Source organism: Dendroctonus ponderosae, unplaced genomic scaffold, assembly GCF_020466585.1.
Source record: "Dendroctonus ponderosae isolate FM_Combo_2020 unplaced genomic scaffold, Dpon_F_20191213v2 Dpon_F_20191213_2, whole genome shotgun sequence".
Taxonomy (NCBI): Eukaryota; Metazoa; Arthropoda; class Insecta; order Coleoptera; family Curculionidae; genus Dendroctonus; species Dendroctonus ponderosae.
In genome coordinates this window covers 15,649,543-15,671,624 of record NW_026018165.1, presented here as the reverse complement: position 1 = coordinate 15,671,624, position 22,082 = coordinate 15,649,543, and the positions used below count along the sequence as shown (strand labels likewise).

Below are 22,082 nucleotides of genomic sequence, written 5' to 3'. Positions count from 1 at the left end.
ATTTTTGAGGCGAAATACCCAAAAAGAAGTTTGTAAAAAATGAATCCGCCTCAACAATATAGAACTTATCTACAAAAAATTCAAGTTTCTCAAAATACCTCGAATTCTAAACATTTATTTGACAAACTCTAATGCAGTATGTTTTATAAAATCGTCATAATAAAACACTATCACTATCTATATGGCAAAAAGTCCCAGACATGTTTTGCAAAAAAATATAAACTGCGACTAGAATTACACTGAAAAAATGGTAATTAGCAATAGTACCATATGCACATGATCACGATCTCACATAGGTAATACTTATGACTACAATGTAAAATATTGCTGCAAATTTCCGAAAATTGTCATTCAGAGTGAAACTGAAAACACTACCGCATACTTCCGGATATGAAACAATATACTTAGATTGGCCTATAAACGTAAATAATTTATCATTCTCCTAGGTGGGCACGGTCGCATAAACTGTCGTGTGTAGAGATAAAGCCATTTTCACACAGGTCGGCGAGCAATGTGCCAAGGAATGTTAATAAACTTAAACTCGCAAAGAATAATCGTTTTTTGTCGGGATCAGATCGAGCTTTCAACATCCTACGCTCTCCGCAGAGTTAATTAGGGTTAGTTTATTAGGTACGTTGTAAACAAAATGCCTACTTAATGCTGTATATATCTAGTTACTAATTCCGGTTAAGTGTTGATGACCGCAAAGTTGTAAGAATATTCCAATTAAATATTACAAATTATGCAGGTATCATCGCTAGCTAATGCGCTCCTTACACGTTTTTTAAAGTTTAACCCTACTTCATTTTCACTTGAGAAGTTACAGGTGTTTACGTAATCGGAATGAGGCAGATCAGATCGCCTTTAAAAATATTGCGAAATATAATAAAATTATAATATTAATAAAATAAAAATTTGTGATCTAGTTTATTCTTTCTAAACACCCCAACGAGAATGTCTCCAATTTTGAATCACTCTGTACATGATTTATAGTATACATCGGAAAAATCGGCGCTTGGATCGTTTTTCGTTTAGTTGTTGTTGACTTTCGTTAAGTTGGAACGTGACATAATCATGTTTATTCTGTACTTCGGTGTCTTTTTTTGTTGGTCAGTTTGCTACCGACAGTGGATGAAATCCATTGATGTCGTGTGAATCGCGTTCCAGAAATATAGAATCATTGTGGACCTTATGGCAAGTGCGGTAGTTTGTGAAAGAGCAGTAAACTTTTTGAGGAATAACGGGTAGAAAATGGAGGATGGGGCCGCAGCTTGCAGAAAGCTGGTAAGAATGATCTCTAATCTATACATTGTTTAGCTTGAACTGAGTTTCCGTTTACGACAAGCATCTGAAATTTTATGGATTCTTTATTATTTATTCTTATTCTATTATTATTATTCTCTCTCTCATTGCTTTGCGGATTTCAACTAATTTTGGCTTTGGACAGATTTCCTTCTGTACTAAACACATTTTTTTCTTCGCTTCCAGGTGACGCAATGCAGCTTTCGGTAAGTTTAGCATTAGGATGCGGGTTTATGAGCGTCCAGAGACGTAAAAACAATTAGTTGTTTTCCACTAAGATAAAAACTCCAATGGGAGGAACCTTTCATTTAACAGATTTGTCTGTAGTAGACAATCGACTAGCAGATCGCTCATTTCAAAAACAAGGTTTTCCTTCTTTTTTTTTCAAGTGTTACATTATTGAAAAGGAAATTCAAATATCATATTTTTTAATTAACATAGATAGGGTGTTCCATTTAAAAAAAATGAGCCAAGGTTCGATATTTTATTTTACCTGACCCCGTATACTTATTCTCAAAACGGTAGATTATTCAACAATCATTATAAGGAAACTTTTACATTAAATATTTTCATTGAATCGCTTTCAACTTAGAAAATATAGGGTTATTTTGAAAACGACAATTTAAAAAAAATTTCTTTGTATCTCTTAAACGAACAAACAGTTTCAAACTTTGATTTCACCCTTTTAAGTTTGACCTAAAAAGAGCACCACATGACTCCTATCTATGCCACTTTGTTATAGCGGATATACCATTTAAAGTGTCGAAAATGGGTTGGGGTCGTTTTCTTGATATCAAACAGAGTGGCTTAATGTTAGCATTTGATTTGTTGTATTTCCACATTAGAACAATTGACGATTTTGCGAATAATATATTTTGTAGAACATGAGAGATTCGTGTTACTGAACATGTTTGTAAAATGTAAATTGCTTAAAAGTTACCTGTTAATTCATCTGAATCTACATCTCGATACACCAGGGCAATCACAGTTTGAAGGGCAGGAAAGCCCCATGCACATACGTGCAGGGCACTAGTTAACCCACGTAGTCTTTCGGGACTCCAAGAGGTAGAAGATCTGGCCAGCCACCAGGCGCAAAGACATACCCACCTAGAAACAAAGAAAAACATATATGAATGTATTACTGATTATAATTTTATTATTGTAGTAACTGTCGCATTTTTTCTTAAATGTTGTCAAAAGTTTAAGTTTTTTTTGTTTCTTGCCTACTATTTGTTGTTGTTTGTTGAATTTTTACCACACCCAGAATCCCTGAGGTAAATGGTAAATCTAATCAAGTGTAATTCTGAATGTTGTATTGGAAAAGGTGACTAAATATTCAGTTTTGTACGGGAAATGAACAAAATACGTGGTTGAAGTGGTTGAAAAATGCATTTCCAGAAGAAAATCAATTAAGAAATTTATTGTCAGTGGAGGGAGGTAGAGAGTTTACAACGGAAGTATCTTTTATTATCGAAATCCAGAGGGGCTCAAACTGAATAATTAGGTACTTTTGCTTCTGTGCATTAAACGGTTCTTTTTGCCAAAGAATGTAGTAGTAGGGACACCTTGTATATTATTGTGAGAGAATCTGGGGATTTGTAAGGACCTTTTCTGCTCAGTCCTAATGACAGCAAAACGAGATCTCGTCATGATTTTTGTTGGTTTTATGCTAAAAAACGTGTGTCTACAGCAAGGAAAGACTTTGGTTGGATAAGGGTGCATTAATAATTAATCTATCGGCACTATCAGCACACGTTTTATTTCAAATAATTCTCTGCACATACTGAAAAGTACCTATGCATTAATAGGGTCAATCCAACTTCATTTGAATTCAAGCAATTCATGCTGAATAATGAATATCTCGTATTTACGTTTTGCGTGCTAGATAATTTGCTTCATATTGTTATTCTAATAGCATTATCATATTGAAGTTATAAAGATCATAAGGAAAACAAATTACTTAATAATTTTCCCATTTTATTTTTCTTAATTGCATATTGGTTAACATCAATAGAATTCTTAATTTTAATCCGTATGACCAATTTTATTGTGTGGACTTTTCTTCTCGATAAGCTGGATCTTTATCAGTTTTTGCCGGAACATTATTTTATTGGAGGAAATTAACTCGATCAGGTTTACCAGCACCTTCCATACAAATATTACCTCGGAATACGGTTGTAAAACGGCGTTGTATTTTGATAAAGGTAACACAACACACGTTGTTTATCTACGATATGTTTGCATTTGTTGAAGCACGCTCAGACACTATGAGATATACGAAGATAAGGAATTGTTTTCGCAAATATTCAATTTTATATTAGGAAATAATTTTTGGGTTTGTTTTTTGTTCAAAAAAGTTTAATAAAATTATGAAACTTTTTTGAATGTTTACCTATCGTTGGAGAGTTTTAAGAATTTAATTATTAGTTTTTAACTTAGTAGTTAGAAGTACTTTTTTATTGTATTTAAGTTTCCTTCGATTGTTTTCAAATTTACTAAATTGAAGATATTAGCTCTTGAAGATATACTTCCTTATTACGCAATATTTTAAAGCAGTTCAATAGGCATTTGAGTCATGCAATGTTCATGAAATCAAACTGCGTAAAGCATTACAATTCTGTACATTATGTATAAACAATTACAACGCAAATCGTACATCCAGGCGAAGATTTGTTGCTAAATATGTCCACGTTAGAGCATATATGTACCTACATACATGGTTAATTTTGCAATTACGCGTCGAAACTGAAAATGTACAAACACCTTTTAAGTTGTGTAGTTGACGAACGGAATGCACGGTGTGTTGTTTAACACAAACAAACGGATTCTTCTGGGAAATTGGACAAGAAAATGTTTGTAAAAAAAAAAGAGCGACCGCTCGTTGCTGAAATCATACTGAAGACAATAAGTAACGATCAGATCATCCTTTCAGCTTGATAGAAACAACTTCTGAGGGATTTTCACATGAAATAATAGTTTAAAGATAGCTACGACCCTGCTGCTTCATCCATCCATATGAAATCTAAACTTTGCTATAAACAATACAAAGAGATGTTGTAAAGTGAGATAATTGCACAGTTCCATGATAAAGCTCAGCTAATGCAGGCATAAAAATGCAGGTTTTGGGAACTCAATTGAATAGCAAACTTTTAAAACACTGACTTCCTATGAGCAGCAAAACACTTCTAGAAAAATTTCAACTTTCTTTTTGACTTGAGCCTTTTTACCTGATCGAAATCTGAGTAAACTTTCGCCGCTTTATAAACCAGCCATGTTTTCATTATTGATTGATGCTACCCCCAATCGCTCAGAAGTTTCCAATGACCCTTTTATGGAAAGTGGTAAATGATTATAAGAAAAACATGTTTTCCTTCGTTAATAAGCTTATTCGTTCACCCTTGTCTAATTAAAAAAAGTTGTCTCGTTAAGTATTCACATTCTTCCACTTCGTACCGCATGAAGCTTGTTTTTCGCAAGCTGTCGACCGTAATCTTCCTGTTGAGTTGTTCGGCATTTGGGCTCCGTGACCACATGATTTAGGACCAAGTCGCTTCTTAAACTGATAAGAGTTTTTGCAAAGCCTGCAACTTTAATTTAAAAAGTTCTATTCTTGCAGTAATTTTAAATAAGTTTTGCTTAGTTACACTTTGAATAGCTACAGATATAACATAAACACATGTTTTAAACAATAGTATTCTATAATTAGTGTCACGAAACTAGTTCTCTTTTGCGTGCTGCTTATAATAAGACAGTAGACACATAGACCTTCTTCAACTGTTACTTAATACGAAGTTTCTTCAAGAGTTCGAGGCCAGGAGAAATTTGCGTAAAACCTTTAAATGTTTTTTATGATTGTTTTAGTGTTTTTCTCAATTGATCGATGCTGATCAAAAAATCATGCTTTCAGTATGACTTCAGGTCAGTTGCGGTAACTTTCACTTTCTGAGTAGAAGCAAGCTGTTGTCAGGTTTCACAATTATTATGTAGAATATTGAACCGCCTTTGAGTCTCCCCCAGAACGATAGACCGGATACATTTCCAACATTGTTATACATTTTAAGTTTTAAAGCGCACGGACTTAAAAATAAGTTAAACTAATTAAACAAAATTATATTCGCCCGACTTTATTTTTATTTTAGGGGCAATAATTTACACTTGAAATCACTCTGTATATTAGCGTTTCCGATGCGCATCCTTGTTTACAAAGTAAAGCTCTGAGGAGCTAACAACCCAACATTTTCAATAACGCAGGTTCAGCTCGGTTAAAAATAGACAAGTCATTCTCGAAAACATTAAAAAATTGCTTTTGAGCAGCCCAGTTAACGAGAAGCGTTACTTGCAAGTTTTGCTCCTTTATTGTGTTACCTCTTCATCGGTTGTTGTTTCGGAATGTTGCTGGGAAATTGGATTTAGATTATTCGTTACTAGTGTTATTATGTTTATTATGTAGATGCTAGTCATAAACGAGATTATGCTAACGATAAGAGCACATTCTTGGGCGCTGAATCGTGAGAATGGACACTGCAAAGCTGATAAAAATTGAGAGAACTTTTGTGAATAATGATAACACATTAAAAACACGCGTAACGCCAGTTATTATTATTCAACACGTTTTTAAACTTTTATGCAATTGGCCGTTCTAAAGGCATCTAAGAGAATTTCTTAGAAATGTAAAAATTCAGTGTGTGGCAAATATTTCGGGATATTGTTTGGAAGGTATAGCATCTATCCACAATGATAAATCGAGTCAACAAAGAATATTTAATATACAGAGTGTCCCGTAAGCACATGATCGAAAGGGTACTGCGATATTTCTTGAAACAAAAGCAGGCGATCTTAACATTTATGAAGAAAAAAATGTCTGGATCGTCTGCTTTGGTGGCCGTAAATTTGTTCCTATGTTAGACCAAGGGCGGGGGTTAGGGGGGTCATGAATTCCCCCTTTTGCTCGGTTTGGCTGCCGGCATGATTTTCTAGTACAGAACCCACCCTGAATTGAAAATTGAATCCGCCGCTACTGAAAAACTATCCGAATTTCCTCACTCAAGTTGTCATGACTGAATCGAATTTTCAATTCTCTATCCAACGATGCCAAAACGAACTGTGTGGCTCAAATGAGGTTTGAGAAACTTCGAAAAAAGCAGCGTGATGTTTGAGTCGATTTTGCAACTCCAAAAAAACACGCACATCTAAACGTCTTCAAACCAAGACTTTTTGAGAAAATTTTCTTATCGATGGTTCACTTCACAATGACGCTAATTTTGAATTACTCTGTATATGGGAAAAAATGCCGTTAGTGCATTCTGCATTAATTTCGTTAAGTGTTGTAATGTGTAGGTTCCGTGTATTAAAAAGCGGACAGTCGCTGTACCAATCTTACATGTTCAATATTTAATTAACGACGAAAGCACGGAGGAATGTCCGTTGATAATTTTCTTGTTGGCAGTTTGAGAAGCAATAAACGGCCAGTGTAATCCACCATGGGCGGCACAAACCTTGTCATCAAAATAACGCAAGATGTTCTGGGCTTAACCGTGATGCCATTATATTATTAAACGATAATAGGCGTCTTGATCAGAGTAATTTTTTTCAAGATTAATTTATCGAGAGAATTCAAACGGGTTGTGAACGAGTCTAGTGCTACTACTGCCACTGTAGGGAAACCTACTCAGTAAAACACGTTGAACCACTCGAAACAAGGTTTAACGAAACGAGCTTTAATGTTCATTCAATGCATTTACTAAGGCCTGTAGATATTTAAGAGCATATGCAGGGCGTCCGGAAATGATGCCCAAAAAATCAGATTCCACATGAAATATTTTTGTCTCAAGTTAACAGATATGCAGGGTTTCGAAATTAATTTTTTTTAATTGTTCTTTAAAACTGATATAATAGCTATCTTACTATTCTGCTACAAGTACAAAACTTGAACAACAGGAATTAGGCAGAAAGTAAGTTGAAATCCCAAAAAAAAATCAAGTTGGACTGCAGCTGTCTCTTCAGTAAGCAAATACGGTGTGCGCGAAAAAACCGAGATGCCCATCGAAAATCTAATTATTTAATGCATGAGATTTCCGATTTCATTGTTAGTCTATCGGTAGTATTTGGGGATTTTAATTATCTTAGTCACATTAATGAGAATCACGCAAGTCGATGGTCTCGGGATGTATAGCACAGAAGAATATCTGAAACTAGTGGGTTTTTAGGCTTACACTATTCTGAAGCGTACATGCCAGCCACCTCTGAGGATGCAAGGCACTCGTGCTTGCGAAACGTCAGGAAGAAGTTCCATTTTACGACGGCCTAAAAACCCGAAAACCCCACTAATTTTAAGAAGTATGTCTCTTTTGATAGAAGCATAATCATATGTTTAAACGTTCCATATCCACAAAAAAATATTTTTGTTCGAGTAAAATACGATCTCTAAAATTTGAGCTATTTTGAACTAATTCGACAATTTAGAGTCGCACAGAATTTTGGCATCTCTTGAAAGGCTTGCTRCTCTATAGGTAGAGCAGCACTTTTCTTCAGAGGAGTGCCCCGCCAAAGAAATATTTTACTAGTTTTTTTAGTCGCACTTTAAGTTTTGATATTGAATATTTGATATTTTGAGTATATTAATCGATAAACAKTTTGGCGTACTTTCAATGWWWCAWGTTTRGATGAAAACGCTGTAAGCCGTAAGCTATTTCCTGYATTTTACRAAATGTGATTACAAATATTCGGCGATTGCTTGGATGGATTCGAGACAAGACAAAATTAATGAAGTCAACAAATCGAATTTGCTYTAACAATTGTAAAAAATTGGMAMTGAAGTTTCCTTATTAATTTGCTTACAGCAGTATTTTCTTCAATGAATCATACTTTTGAGTTTTTAATTCTTTATTTGTTCGTGGCTGGGATAATTTATTGCATGTCTTCATGTTTGAGATTAACATTCCGATTATTTACCGGATATGCGTCAATTCTACAAATCAGACATTAAACATTTACGACATTTGCTCGTTAATTATAAACTGTTTAAGAATCAAAATAAAATGCCTTATGGTACCCAACTGGCTTATAAAAATCAAACCGGTATCTAAATTTAACCTCGAATTTATATTTTACAGCCCCTTTTATTGTTACACCATTCCATTTTACTAGTTGTAAGTTTATACTGACGCGTGAAAATCCCCTGTTTATTAGTTTATATGCTTTCATATTTTGTGTATCGACAGTTTATAGCCTTAATCCCGTATGCTGCTCATAAATAATACCGAAAATGTCGATAAATCAATGGGTCCACAATTCAATAAAAATGTTTCGATAGTTTCTTCTTGAAATTGAACGGTGGAGGCGATTAAAAAAGTACTTAACCCCAACAAGGAAATAAAATTGAAATGAAGCCTGTTTTTATTTAAAATTATAACAAGTAATATAGCGAAACAGTCTTTCAGTCTGGAAGTATAATATCCGTGTTATCATTTGACCCTACCCTTGACGGCGTTTAGTACACTAGTAAAATATTAAAGAAACAAGTAGTAAGCACACAATGAAATAATATAATGAATTCCTACAAGTGCGACAAGCCAGCAAGCATGAAGACACACGAGTATTACTTGTGTCAACTCAAATATTTAATTTGCTCTCGAAAGCTGATGTAACTTGTTCAAACCCCGTTTTCCACATTGTGTTGATTTGGGTGGGCTACCTGTATTTTTAGACCGAATGGTGATTGTTAAGGCACTTTGCTTCGACAAATACAGCCAAAGTCGTTTGCTCTTCAATAAATCGGAATTTTAGAAAAGTTYCCCTTCAATTATCACCTCAAACATGTGTGACTAATTAGGAAAGCTGGAACGATATGGGAAAMGCGAATGATCAGAGAGCTTTAGCATATGGCAAGCAAGTAGTTGCTTTTGAAGGAATGTTTTAAAATGAGTGTGTTCYYCTGCTAATTACTGGCATTGGTAATTTAATGGCTTATTGATGAAAATTACCATACGTTMWGGTAKTACCTGMGTTYTTGATATATGAGAGAGTTCTGGTAAAGCTTATATAAGTACTGAGTAAGAATAAAGAAACCACGCGAAATGTAAGAAAACACAGCCCTTCGAGAGGTACTCACTACACAAGTCGTACTCGTGAGTTCCGCGAATTGTATATGAACGGGTGCATTTATTGTAAATATTATAGGCCTGCGTAACACTGGAACACTCATCGGTTAATGAATTATAAGCCTATAAATTAAAGCTTTACGAGACCCGAGACTGGAATATTCACATCTCAAAAAAAGTTATCAACATTTTTTCTGAGTAACTTTTAACTACTGTGTTCAAACAACTAAAAAAAAGTCACCTCGATTTTCCCAGCAACAGAACTGAGTCCAAAGAAAGTTGACGAGTTTTCTTGTAAAATCAATCTCTCAATTTTTTTGCATAAAATACTCCGTTTGCCAGTATTTTACAGTAAAACGTTAGGAAAAACGAGGTTTTTCTGTTTAGAGACAGTGAAGAAGTGAATAAACCCCAGTTTCTAAGAGTTTTCCCAATAAATGATCACGAGATAAACTTTCGCTTTTTCAGTTCGGGGAAATATTTTCAGAAAAATTCCATAATTCGAAGCTGGAGAAAGTTTTTCAAACATTTTTGCAAAGCGGTTAAGGAGGAAAGTGCCCCAATAAAATGTATCTTATAATATTTCACAGAAAATACAACTAAAAAAAGTCATCTAGGTCCAAAGAGAGTCCAAAGAAAGTCGACGATACAGTAAAACGTTAGAAAAAATGCGGTTTTGCGGTGTTGTTTAGAAATATTGACCTAAAAGTGAAGAAACTCCAGTTACCCAGAATTTTCCAAATAAAAAAAACTTTCGCTCTTCGTTTTCGGTTCGGGGATATATTTTTGGAAAAAGATCTAGAAATAATTATTAGGATTTTTTTCCATAATTCGAAGCTGCAAAAAGTTATTCAAACATTTTTGCAAAGCGGTTAAGGAGGCGAGTGTTCCAATAAAATTTATCTGATAATTTTACACAGAAAATACCTGAAAATTGTCCGTATTTTAAGTAAAACTAAAAAATAAGGTGATTTTTGCGTAGAAAGAATTGCTTACTAGAAACTTTGTTAAAACTGGAATGACCTGAAAATTTAAAGAAACTTTAAAAATCGCCAGAGCAATGAGGGCAGAGAATTTTCCAGAATTTTCGTTTTTTCAAAATAATCCTAATTACTTTCGGTAAAAAACTGAATAAAATTATTTGGTTTTTGTGCCAAATTCGAAGCTGAAATGGGGTTTCTAAAGGCCATGCAAACCGATCAAAAACGATCAACTGGTAACTGGTTGAGGATTATCAACCCGATGAATTGTCGGTTGAACTCCTTAAACTTACAGAAGATTATTGCATGATCCCTAAAAAAACAAATKCCAAAKAATGTTCAGATCGTCGAACAATTGCCCTTATGAGCCGCACTCTCCTGGTTTTTCTGGGAGTAAAATATAGCAGAAAATTTGCTAAAATGGTTGCTATATATCACGGTTTTATACAAGWTTTCATTGTTGATAAATCAAACATTCGTCRTTAGTATTGCTTCATGTAAGTGTAGAGATTTTATATTTGAATATAAACTGTCAATTCCCTTTTTACAAAGTGATGTGTTTGCATAATGTAAACCAATAATTGGGAAACTAAACAATTTTAGACATATAAATAGAAAATGTATCGGTAAATTAAAATTACACGCAGGAAATCAGCTAAAGTGCCAACACGCATGAAGAAATCAAATCAATAATTTTAGTATTTTTGAGACTTGCAAATTGTAAAAATTTGAAGAAAGAAATACGTTTATAAGACATCAATTTCCGACTCGGTCGGTGGACAAGGTTTTTTTTACGAAAACTAACAAAATATTCTTTTTAAAAACGTTTTTAAGTAATTTTCTATTTGCTATAACTTTGAAGTTAAAAATATGCAACCTTTGGCCAACAACTTTTCTCAGTAGGTAGTGGTTTGTGGGCAATGTGGGTTACGACCTTTTTGGCTCATAAATTGTCCCATAAGAAAACTGGGCCCGCCCCGTCTTATATTATGTACGTTTCAAATCGATACTTTAAGCTTTAAGTTGCCAAATTTTGAGTTTTGGTGGAGCCGATTGGAATTTTAAAAAAAGGGCCCAATTAACCGAGACTAACCAACACTAACCCAAATATCTTCTCGAATTCGATGAATATGGATACTAGAAAATGACCAGTTAATAATAGTAATGATGTATGGAAATCTACAATATTTTATTTGGAGTACAAGTGTGATTTGTCGCTGCAATTTCTAGTGATAATATCTACTTTTTCCAAACTCGGCTTGCCTTGGCTACATCTCAAAAATCAACCGAAAAGTTCTGCACTATAGTTTATTATTGGACTCGAGTACAGTGTAACTAACACCGGCTTCTCGCTTAAGTCCATTGCCTTGTCTTGGTCCTGGGCATTCTCTGCTTGTTCATCTTTCTCAGATTGCATCTTGTTATGGGCTCGTTTTGGCCTTTTATTTTATACCTGGTTCTGGGATACGCTTGGTTGGTGCGAGTTGGTATGCCACATATTCAAGTCCGATTTTAATTTCAAGCGCTCTGTTCCAGTTGATCAGTTTGCTTGCTGCATTAAAATTCTGTTTACTGAATTTTGCTAAGTTTGTACGCTTGCCTGTTGTTTACTTAATTTTTTTCATACCTTTTAAATAGCTCTCTTCAGACTAGTTTCATTCAGGTCATTTTTACAGTGATTGTTCAAGATATTAGGTTTGAAAATAATGTTCATTTACTTAACAAATTAAATTGTTTAAACAAGCCCCGCTTGAGTCTATAGGTCGTTAGTTTATACTTGTTAGAGATGAACATCAACTACTATGAAAACAAAATCAGAAAAGTACCACATCAATGATTTTCCTTATTTATTCAAATATTTTCACCCCCAGATTGGGTGGAGTTTGGGTTAATTTTGGTTCCAGATTCATAGCTTCGGGGAGGAGTTTGGTTTAGGCTCGTCCCCACATTTCTAGATATCATAGGTGGTGACTATTGAAATGGTTTTTCATAGATTTCTCAAGTTCCCGCTAATGAGGATCATCTTGCTACGGTATAGATCGAACTTTCTACATGCAACTTCTATGCCCGTTTAGGTGGTCTTTTAGAATTCATTGGTGTCAATATTTTTTCATGTCTTACAAGTCATAACTTATTTAAAGTTGAAAATGTGGTACCAACATATATTAAAAACGACCTCGTTTTTTAGATACAGGGTGGCAAAGCTAATATTTTATTATTTTATAAATCTTCAGTTACTTACTGCGAAGAAAAATCTCGAAAATTGTTACAGTTAGCGACTTACAACAAACAATATCTTTCTCACGTGAAAACGAACGGCAAATTCGGTTTAGTGCCTATGGGTAGGCAAAAAAAGTTTTTATTACATCTTAAGATTTTCATGAATTATTTAAAAAACTGTTAACTTTTCCATCCATTATCTCAAAAACGAGGACGTTTTCAATATATGTTCGTATGCTATTTTCATTTTAAAATTGGACTTGGACGCCATAAACATAAACTATAAATACCTAGTTCCTATATGTATAGTTTACGAAAAAATTGAATTTTTAATTGAAAAAAAATGTTTTCAATAAACTGATGAGAGGGAACAACGTGAATATTTTAGATTTCAAGATTTTCTTAATTAGTCTTATTATTTTCTTTTCTTAATTATTGCAGAAGCTAGATTCTAGATGAATAAGAAAACAATACTTCCACACTATTTGGAACTGAAAATGGAAGCGATTGAGAAGAAACTAATAATTCTTTACATAGTGAATTAAAATGATCAGTATATGAACGGCTAAAGAAACTTCATCTGAAAATCAGCTGTATTATTTACAGTTTCTGTTTGGTCTCAGAAAATTTTGGCCTGAGCAAAAGTAAAAAATATTCAGACAAACATATGCACATTTTGGAGCCAAAGGGATGTCAAGATTACAATTGGAAAATATTGATAACTTTGTATCAGGTTAAAATAGCATTCATATACATATTTACCTGGGCGTACCCCACTTTGCTTCAACAATTGCTTACATTTTTCAATCGGAATAGCCCCAAAGGGCATTCCTTTGGCTGAAGATTTAAATCTACAATGTACTAAATTGAAGGATTCTCAAATATCTTGAAACTAATTGTATTTCATAAACCATTTATTTTCATAACGTTTATTCGTAAAATAAGTATACCGTATATTCGATTTAAATAAACATAAAATACTCAACTGTAACCAATTAGCAACCAAATCATATTTTACTTGGGAATTAATTACTTCCAAATTCGAAACAGACATTTAATTTCCGACCAATAACTCATATTAATAACTTGCTGTCAGGCTTTGAAACTTCGTAAAGTTGAGCTCTTTCCAACAAAGGCCGTGTCTAGAGCCGCTTATATGGCTGTTTCCCTTTAATGGACCGAGAGGTACCGCCTTTATTTACATAGGAATCTTCGAAAACAGGGACGAACTCGTCGCTCGTCGTTCGCTAAACGTTTAAAACAGCCTAAACTGAGACTTTGATAACGAACGTGATTAGACAGGAATGCATTCTTCGGATGTTACTTCAAGACGAACACATAAAAGGGTAAAAATACATGTTTTAACAACAGTTTCCAGATATACAATTATAACATTTTTGATACATATCTAATAAAAATAGTGATTATTGAATATCTTTAAGTATGTCTGAAGCTGAGATGGTCTTAGGTAAACTGGAACAATTAGTTTCATCCTGCGAGTTTCACGTACTTAAAGTAAAAACAAACGATTTGGGGAAAAGTCCGGAAATACATCCGCAACTCTTTCAGTCACATTTTTGCTGTAATCAAACCGATAATAATTTGCCTTTGTATGTACTTATATGTTTCAAAATCTAGTAATAGTTAAACAATCAAAAAGGAATAATATAAAAATTCATATTGAAAACGGCAAGGTTCAACCTTCCTGGTGAAAAGGATCCAGGATCAAAGTTCCTGATCATAAGTTAGAGTCTCAGAGATTCACTGTTCTACTTAGGATACAGAGCATATTCAAAGTATGTTCATTTTTGAAGAAAGCTTTATTAAGGACAGTTTGTGAAGAATATAGATATGTTATGTACACTTAAACCATCATGAACAAATTTGGAGTAGAATTTACTTCGACGGTACAATCCGAGAATTGTTTCAACAAGCAATCCATCAAGTCCTCTTATTTGTAATGAGATATGATCATTTCAGCTCTGAAAGACTAGCAATGCTGGACATAATAATGGTTTCACATAAGGAAAATATAAAATTCACAACAGAAACACTAACTTTGGTGTTTGGTGTTTATCACTCGAAGGTTAGTGCAGATCAAGCATAAGAAATCGGCGAAATTTTTGGAACGAACCGAACAAAAAATGTTTAATAGAAACTTGTGCAAATCCTACTGGTTCTTCGAACTTGTGAAATTTAAATAAGTTTATTCGAACCTTAGCACATTTTGATCAGCCGCAGAATTTTGAAACGGTCTCCTAGAATTTGTGCTAATAACTATCTCAAAACTTAAATTGACCCAACTTTGTCCAAAATGATTCAAAGTTCTAAACTTTTCGAATAGTATTATTTTAATATTAAGTCGAGTGAAGCAAGCAACCAACACTTCCTTGCTGAAAATTTGTTAGTTTTGCGATTTTGAATGACAATGAACTCCACGAATATTAAATCTTTCAATTTTGGTAAATGTTTTTGGTTATAACTGCAAGAACCTCGAAAAGCAATTGTATTAAAAGTAAAGAATAAGTTCCAGTTTCTCGACCGATATCCAATAATTTAAAGTTGGTTGACTTTCTCGGGAATTCGGTCTGGGYAGTGGTGAAAAAGAAAACAAMGSTGATTTATTCCATTGTTAAACATTTAAACTTTCTAACAGCAYAATTTAAAAGTTTAGAGGCATAAACATCTGCCTGGAYGCTTGGTTGCTGTTGTGTTTGTTCCAAAAAACATTACAGAAATAGATTTTTTTATAACGAAACATTTCCAAACTATGATTTAAATTATGTTTTATTTGCAATGCTAATAGTCTACTAAAGGCACTAACGGCTCTAAATGGTAAATTTGAAACTTTTGTTTTTTTGTATAGGCCAGTGAATTAAAACTCTCGTCAGGTAACGTGAAGCTTCGTAACATTATTACAAAAGTATAAAGAGCTCGGTTTTTCAACGTTAAATCATAAGTTTTTCATTCATTGACCTATAATGTGTTCAATAGAAACATAAATATAATTGTATTAAAGAATTATGGCACTGGCCATTCAGTAGCACAAAGATCCTGCAATATATTAAAAACATTTTTTTGCAAATGCCCTCACATTGCATCAGTGATATCTTGCTTGAAGAACTTCAAAGAAATGTGGAATCTACAACAATTAATCCAACTACCGTCCTGGACAACCATGTGGTGGATAAGAGAAATATTGAAAGTTCTAAACGAGAAATTGATTACCGGTTAGCCGGTCACCTTGTTGGGCTAGCGAGAACGGCCTGTAGGAACACATAAAAACGAAAAACAAATAATAGGAGGGACCATAGCCGAAGATTTATTGGACAGTAGAACGCTTTGTATAAATAGAGTTTGAAGAAAACGTGAAGACCATTAGTACCTATGTTTCCTCCAGTAATACAAAATAGTTTGTATATTTAGGCCGCAAAATATAGGTGCATCTAGGCCGAGGAGAGCAATGTTAAGAACGTTAAAATGGTTCACGGATGTGTCTAATATGTTTTGTTCAAACGGCATGGATCTGTTCACACAGGTCTAATTTTTATGAATATAAAGTTACAGGAATAACTATGTCTATAACCCGAATTGCACAGCATTTTGAAATGTATAGAAGCAGAGAGAGCTCGAAGAATGAGTCGGAGCAGATGAGCAGTTAGGACTTGACTAACAACAGAAATGACAAATTTTTAAACATGAATTACTACTTGAAGTGTGTTACAGCTACTTTATCAAGGCAGTCTGAACAAAACGTTTTTTGGATTTCTTAACCAAGGTCCGAAGAAGAGATCTTTCGTTTATCTTCTTTGTGGGTATGCTATTTTTATATTTCAAAATTATCTATTCTGTTCCGATTACGCTTAAAAACCCTATAATATAAGAACTTCAAAATTTCAGCATTTGAAATACTGAAGTTAAAGTTATTTTCCGTTGACACATACATTTATAATTTACGTTGTTTCAAAAATGAGAAAGTTTGACGATGACCGTGGTTACACCACAAAATCTAAATAAGTAACTTAAGATTTTAAAATTTGTAGCAATAATGCACAACTTTAGTATTTACCACTTTTTCACAATTTTTTAAATAAATGATCAAGACACTCTACACGGTTCTACACCCTGTACACATTTTATACTCTTTTAACATCACTTTGTACCAGTGGTTATCAGTGTTATATTTTGTGGTTTTAAAATGTTATATTTCCATTACATCCCTACGTCCCCAAATGTGGGCAGTCTTATCTAAATATTTGGATTGTCCCTTAGCCCAAAATTTTTATCAGACCAAACACTTACTGTAAACAGCCCAGCTGCCTTTCAAGGATCAGAGTCACATAAAATACATTTTGATCAATAAAAACGTTTATTCTCACTGCCAATATTTTTATAGTTTTTATTCAATCCAAACTCAAAAGTAAAAATCTTTCAAACACTTGGATTAGTTGATGGCAGAAAATACATTACACATTTGAAGATAAATATTGAATTAGTGATCCTTTAAGGGTCTACAAAATACAAAATTTAAGAAATATTGCTCAACACGATGTATTTGTTGGACTGTTGGATATAAATGATTGCCAGATCATGGCTAAAACAGAAATAATTTTTGCTTTTGCACTTTTGCTCCCAATTAGCCCCAATTGTCTCTGTGCTAGATTGAAGCAGCATTTGTAAATATAACTTTATAAACAGTCATTTATTCAAATAGACTTAGTAAATTATCTGCAGTAAAGTTGCACAATATAACAAATTTAAAATGTTGCAATTCTGCCTGTATATTCTTTATTATTTGCCAAAATCTGATACAGACATATATTTTATGACAAAGATATAACAAGAAGTCAAAATAAAATTCAGATGTGTTCACTTTTCTGGGAGTTTTACAGAAAAAAATCTGAATTATTGAACTTTGATGAACTGCAATTTGCTGCAAATTGTAAAAGTTTTTGCCTCCTTTGACCATGGTTCGGTTCAACTCCCAGTGTAAGATTAATCTTAACAAACAAAGCCTGCCAAAGCCTCGAAGATAAGAAAACGGTGGGACCGAGTCCCGCTTTAAAACGAGCTGGTTTGTAGCCGGACTAAATACAAACCAGCTGTAAAATACGTCGATTTATATAACGATATAGAATTATCCCGACATATTAATGCCCCACTACATACTTATTAATGCCTCATCGAGAGAAATCTCTGGAAAAACGTGTACTAGTTAGTCCACTTATTAATAAGTTTTGCTCAGCCAGTGTATGACGATCAGTTGGAAAATTCTTTAACACATTTTGCAACCCGCATATTGCGTTTGCCTAATTGTTTTTAACTAATCAAAGCAGTCATAAATGTTCATAAATGCAAAGGGAGCCCTAAAGAGTAGCAAAACTTAAATTAGCAGTAAATTAGTTTAACATTTGCAATTTCAAGTTGCTTGTTAATTTTGACGAATTTTATTTATATTTTACAGCAGTGGAATAGCCGGATTTTCACTAGCTACAGTCCATAGGGTTTGGGTTTATAACATTCAAAATTTAAACCAAGAGCACTATTGTTAAACAGTTACCAAAAGTTATGAAATATATTATGCGATAGTCGTCGAAAAATTAATTAAACCCAATGTATCTACTCTCTTATTGAACTAAACTCAAAATATTGATATTTCTAAAATAGTCCATCCAATCTTGGTAACATGAAAAGTAAACTTTCGACAGATTAAACCGACAGAGTATAAATATTTTGATGCTTTAAAACAAACAGCGTCTTTACGCTTTTATAAAATTCAAAGGAAATAGCTTGTTTTACAAAACGTGGTATGTTATTGTATTTATCATTCAAATACGCACTTTGATCAGAAGAATCGATAATTCATGGTAAATTGTTGTTTTTTACCTGTGAAAAATTCATGTACATTATACACAAACGTACGACATGACACACATTAGTGAAACTTGTAGGCGATACCAGTCAGATGCTTGATTATGTTTATCAAACTTTTCTCTACATTCTTCAGATTGTTTAAATTGTCTGCTTGTCTTAAGAGAAGAAGTGATCGAAAAAATGGTTGCAGCCTAATTTTTACGAAACATGTATGAAAAACTTGGGCAATGAATTAAAATGAATCACATACTCTATAGTAATGGACTATTCACTTCTGTTGTACAGAAAATTTCCTAATGAGCTTGCTCTATATGGAGAACTGGTAAAGTTGCTAATTTTAAATTTGGTACGCTAAAAAACGTTCTTGGACAACAAAAGAAATGAAAAAAATTGTTAATTCCTTTTTTTTTGTATTCAAATATTCTGATCACTTTTGCCTATTTGTTCCTATTTTGTTTTTGATTTTCTCATTTCAGTGCTGTACGGTTGTTTTGCGGTATTTTGGAAAAATACATAAATATTCCGTGCTTCGATTTGGAATTATTCGCGTTTGTACTCACATTTAACTGAACTAATTTGACACTTAGATGTTATTAATATTATTTCTTTAATTAGAAAAAAATTCAAAACTCGTTAAATAATTAACACATCAAATAAAAAATACAAATTTGAAAAGCTCAATGACACTCCCATAGTAGGCAATTTTGAAAATTTTTTTTACATGTTTTCATCATTTAGTTACGAGTTCCATTTGTTCCAACTTCCGTGGGACACCCTATATGAAACAGCTTCAATTTTTTTGATTGTGTGCATTTATTTTTGATCAGATTTTGTTCTCGAATCTTTCGTATTAATACCTTTAACACCTGGTTGCCAATGACCAATATTGAGGTAAAGTTCCAGGTAGCAAGAAGACTAAGCGAACGCTAATATGAAAGCATCCATGAGGAAAGGAAGCTAAGAATGTACACTATTTCACTCTAATGAAAACATATGCGGTTGAATTTCGGATCATTAAAAAAACCTAGATGTGAAGAATAGAGGCATTAATGATTTTCTGAACTTGTTTACGACAATGTTGAACTTTTGAATCAATTTTCATCTTGAATCCCTCAAAACCGCTATATACCATAAGCTTACAGTTAGAAACATATTCATTTAATACTTATTTCGTAAATAGCAATTTTAAAACGTCCAGATTAAATAACGCCTAGCGCTTGCTATTTAGTTCAACTAAAAAAAATTAACAGACGCTTGCGATTGTGATAAGAATTAAAAACAAGAAATATTCCCCTTTCATTGCATTACCCTCTCTGTATCATGTGACCAAGTTGGGACAAAACTATTTCTGAACATCAATGTCCGGCACGAAACCACCAGCGGCTGACCAGTTTTTACAGATCTGTTTCTCATTTTCATACATACCTAAATACATTCCTTGGCCGTGTAATTCTTTGAATCATCAACCGTATTACGTTTCAGTTCGGATTCTCTTAACGCTTAAAATAGCTACTATATTTTTTACGGCTGATTATTTATGAAAATATAAATTTTGACTTTTGCCCAATAATCGATAGATTAGTACTAATTTAGTTGAAATCGCTAAATAATGTTGGACATTAAGCCAATAGATTAATTTTTTAATAAATTTACGTTCTTTGTAGATTTTAAAATTGAACTTCTAGTGTTTTCTGCGATTTACGACGCTTCCACAGTTTGGTCTATTTCTTTACTACGGTAATTGATACGCTATAAACTTTATATTGCCAATAAAGTACAACTTTATTACGAATCATTTTTTACATCCAGGATTAATCAATCATTGATCGATTTGTTCTCAGCAGAGAGTAAAAAAAAGAGAGGCCATAAAAATGTAAATACATGCTTTTCAGCATATTTTTCGAAGGTACTACCACTTAATTAAGGAGGTATTAAATATTCTTAAGATCTTATACAGTCCTTTTTTTCTCGTACTCTATAAGTGAGCCCCTATTACCCCTTAAAAGGAATGACGCCAAATTTGAATCACTCTGTATACGTGGATACTTTCAATTTACAATAATATACTCTATTCGAAACAAAAGTGAGTCAGAAAATTTCCAAAAAAGCGAGACTTGGTTTTTTGCATTTTATTAAAGCATTTAATCTGAGATAATGTTTAATCTTTGCAAACTCCTCTACTCACATTCTAGTTTCCCCATTAGATTATCGCACATTCGGTCGGCTTTTTTGAAAGCACAATATATTCCATTATTTTTGATAATTCGGCGAGTGGTCCATTCAAATGTCATTTACCATGCTTTGTTTCGACTGAGAATAATCGGGTCTCAATCGGGCGGCATCTAAACGGGTGGCTTAAATTATTATTCCTTTTACAATTTACCATTGTTTTCGATCTTTTGTTTCTACTTACTGTGCGTTGGAACAACTAATAGACGAACGTGCCGGAAAGTAATATACAGAGCAATTACAAATTTGGGTTATTCCTCGGGAGGTGTTGCCTGTAGGTATTCAAGGAATAGAAAAACATTTTTACTTAAACTTATAATTGAAACGGAACTTCTTCAAAAGTGGAGTGGAGAATCTTGAATGAAATCTTTAAATTATTGATGTTTTAGTGCTTGTTTTTATCAAACTGAATTGCAGCCACTTTTCACTTTCTCAGAAGAATCAATTTGCTTGAAATCAACAGCAGAGTGCCTTTCTAAACCAGCTAAACTGTCTACTAAAAAAGTTTTGAAGAGCAGACTAGTTTGAATTGTTTAGTTATATTACTGGCGTTCCAAATGACCAAAACTGTAAAATAGCAATGTTGGATTGTTCCGCATTTATAATAAAATATATAACTCGGCCAATTTTGGTTTGCTTCTTACTTCAATGTGTGGAGTCAATGTATAAATGAGTCTAAACTTTATAGTACTACTAACTGTGCGTGTTAAAGAGTAATACAATACTTCAAATAAAACAAAAATATATTTTTATCGGGTGTCTTAAGGGTCAACAATCATTAAAAATTGCAGATAAATAGTTGTGGATGAACGCAAATAACCTAAGATTTATAATTTCCTTAATTAATATAGTAAGAGACGCAGCTAAAAATCGAAATGATGGATAAAAACTTACCAAACATTTGCTGCCATTCCGAAATAGTATAATAACAGAAAGACGAAGGCGCAGACTAAATTAGGCAGACCATCTGCCGGCCTTAATACTGCCGAATCGGGTGTCCAACATGTTGAACCTGTGGGTCCGGTAAACGCTCTAAATGCCCATCCAGATCCTACCAATAAGTAGCTCAGTGACAATCCTACTAATGGAGGTGCACAAACTCTACCACCTCCTAGTGTTAGAGTTATTAGTGATGCAAGACTTGAAGCTATACAAGCTAGTGCCCAAACCGATATCCAGACCTTGAAAATAAAGATATGCCAGACTTACAGTTTATACCTTTACATATCGTGAAATTAAATGTTCTGAATCTCGTGTACTGAACAAAATTTAATATAAACATATATAGGGTGTCCGCAAAATGTGCGACCAACACTTCCCGGACAGGGGCGGATCCAGCTTTAAAGTCAGGAGGGGTTATGTAGAAAAAATATCTTAA

The 22,082-nt window shown here is 33.5% G+C and overlaps 1 protein-coding gene across 1 annotated transcript in view; it reads right to left on the bottom strand.

The window, feature by feature from the left end:
* Positions 1-22,082, bottom strand: part of LOC109544660 (frizzled-4) — a gene marked incomplete in the record, with an annotated part of 33,225 nt that overhangs the window by 7,257 nt on the left and 3,886 nt on the right. Inside the window, 2 exon segments of the mRNA XM_048663891.1 lie at positions 2,243-2,409; positions 21,599-21,885. Of these exon segments, the coding sequence (XP_048519848.1) occupies positions 2,243-2,409; positions 21,599-21,885 (454 nt within the window).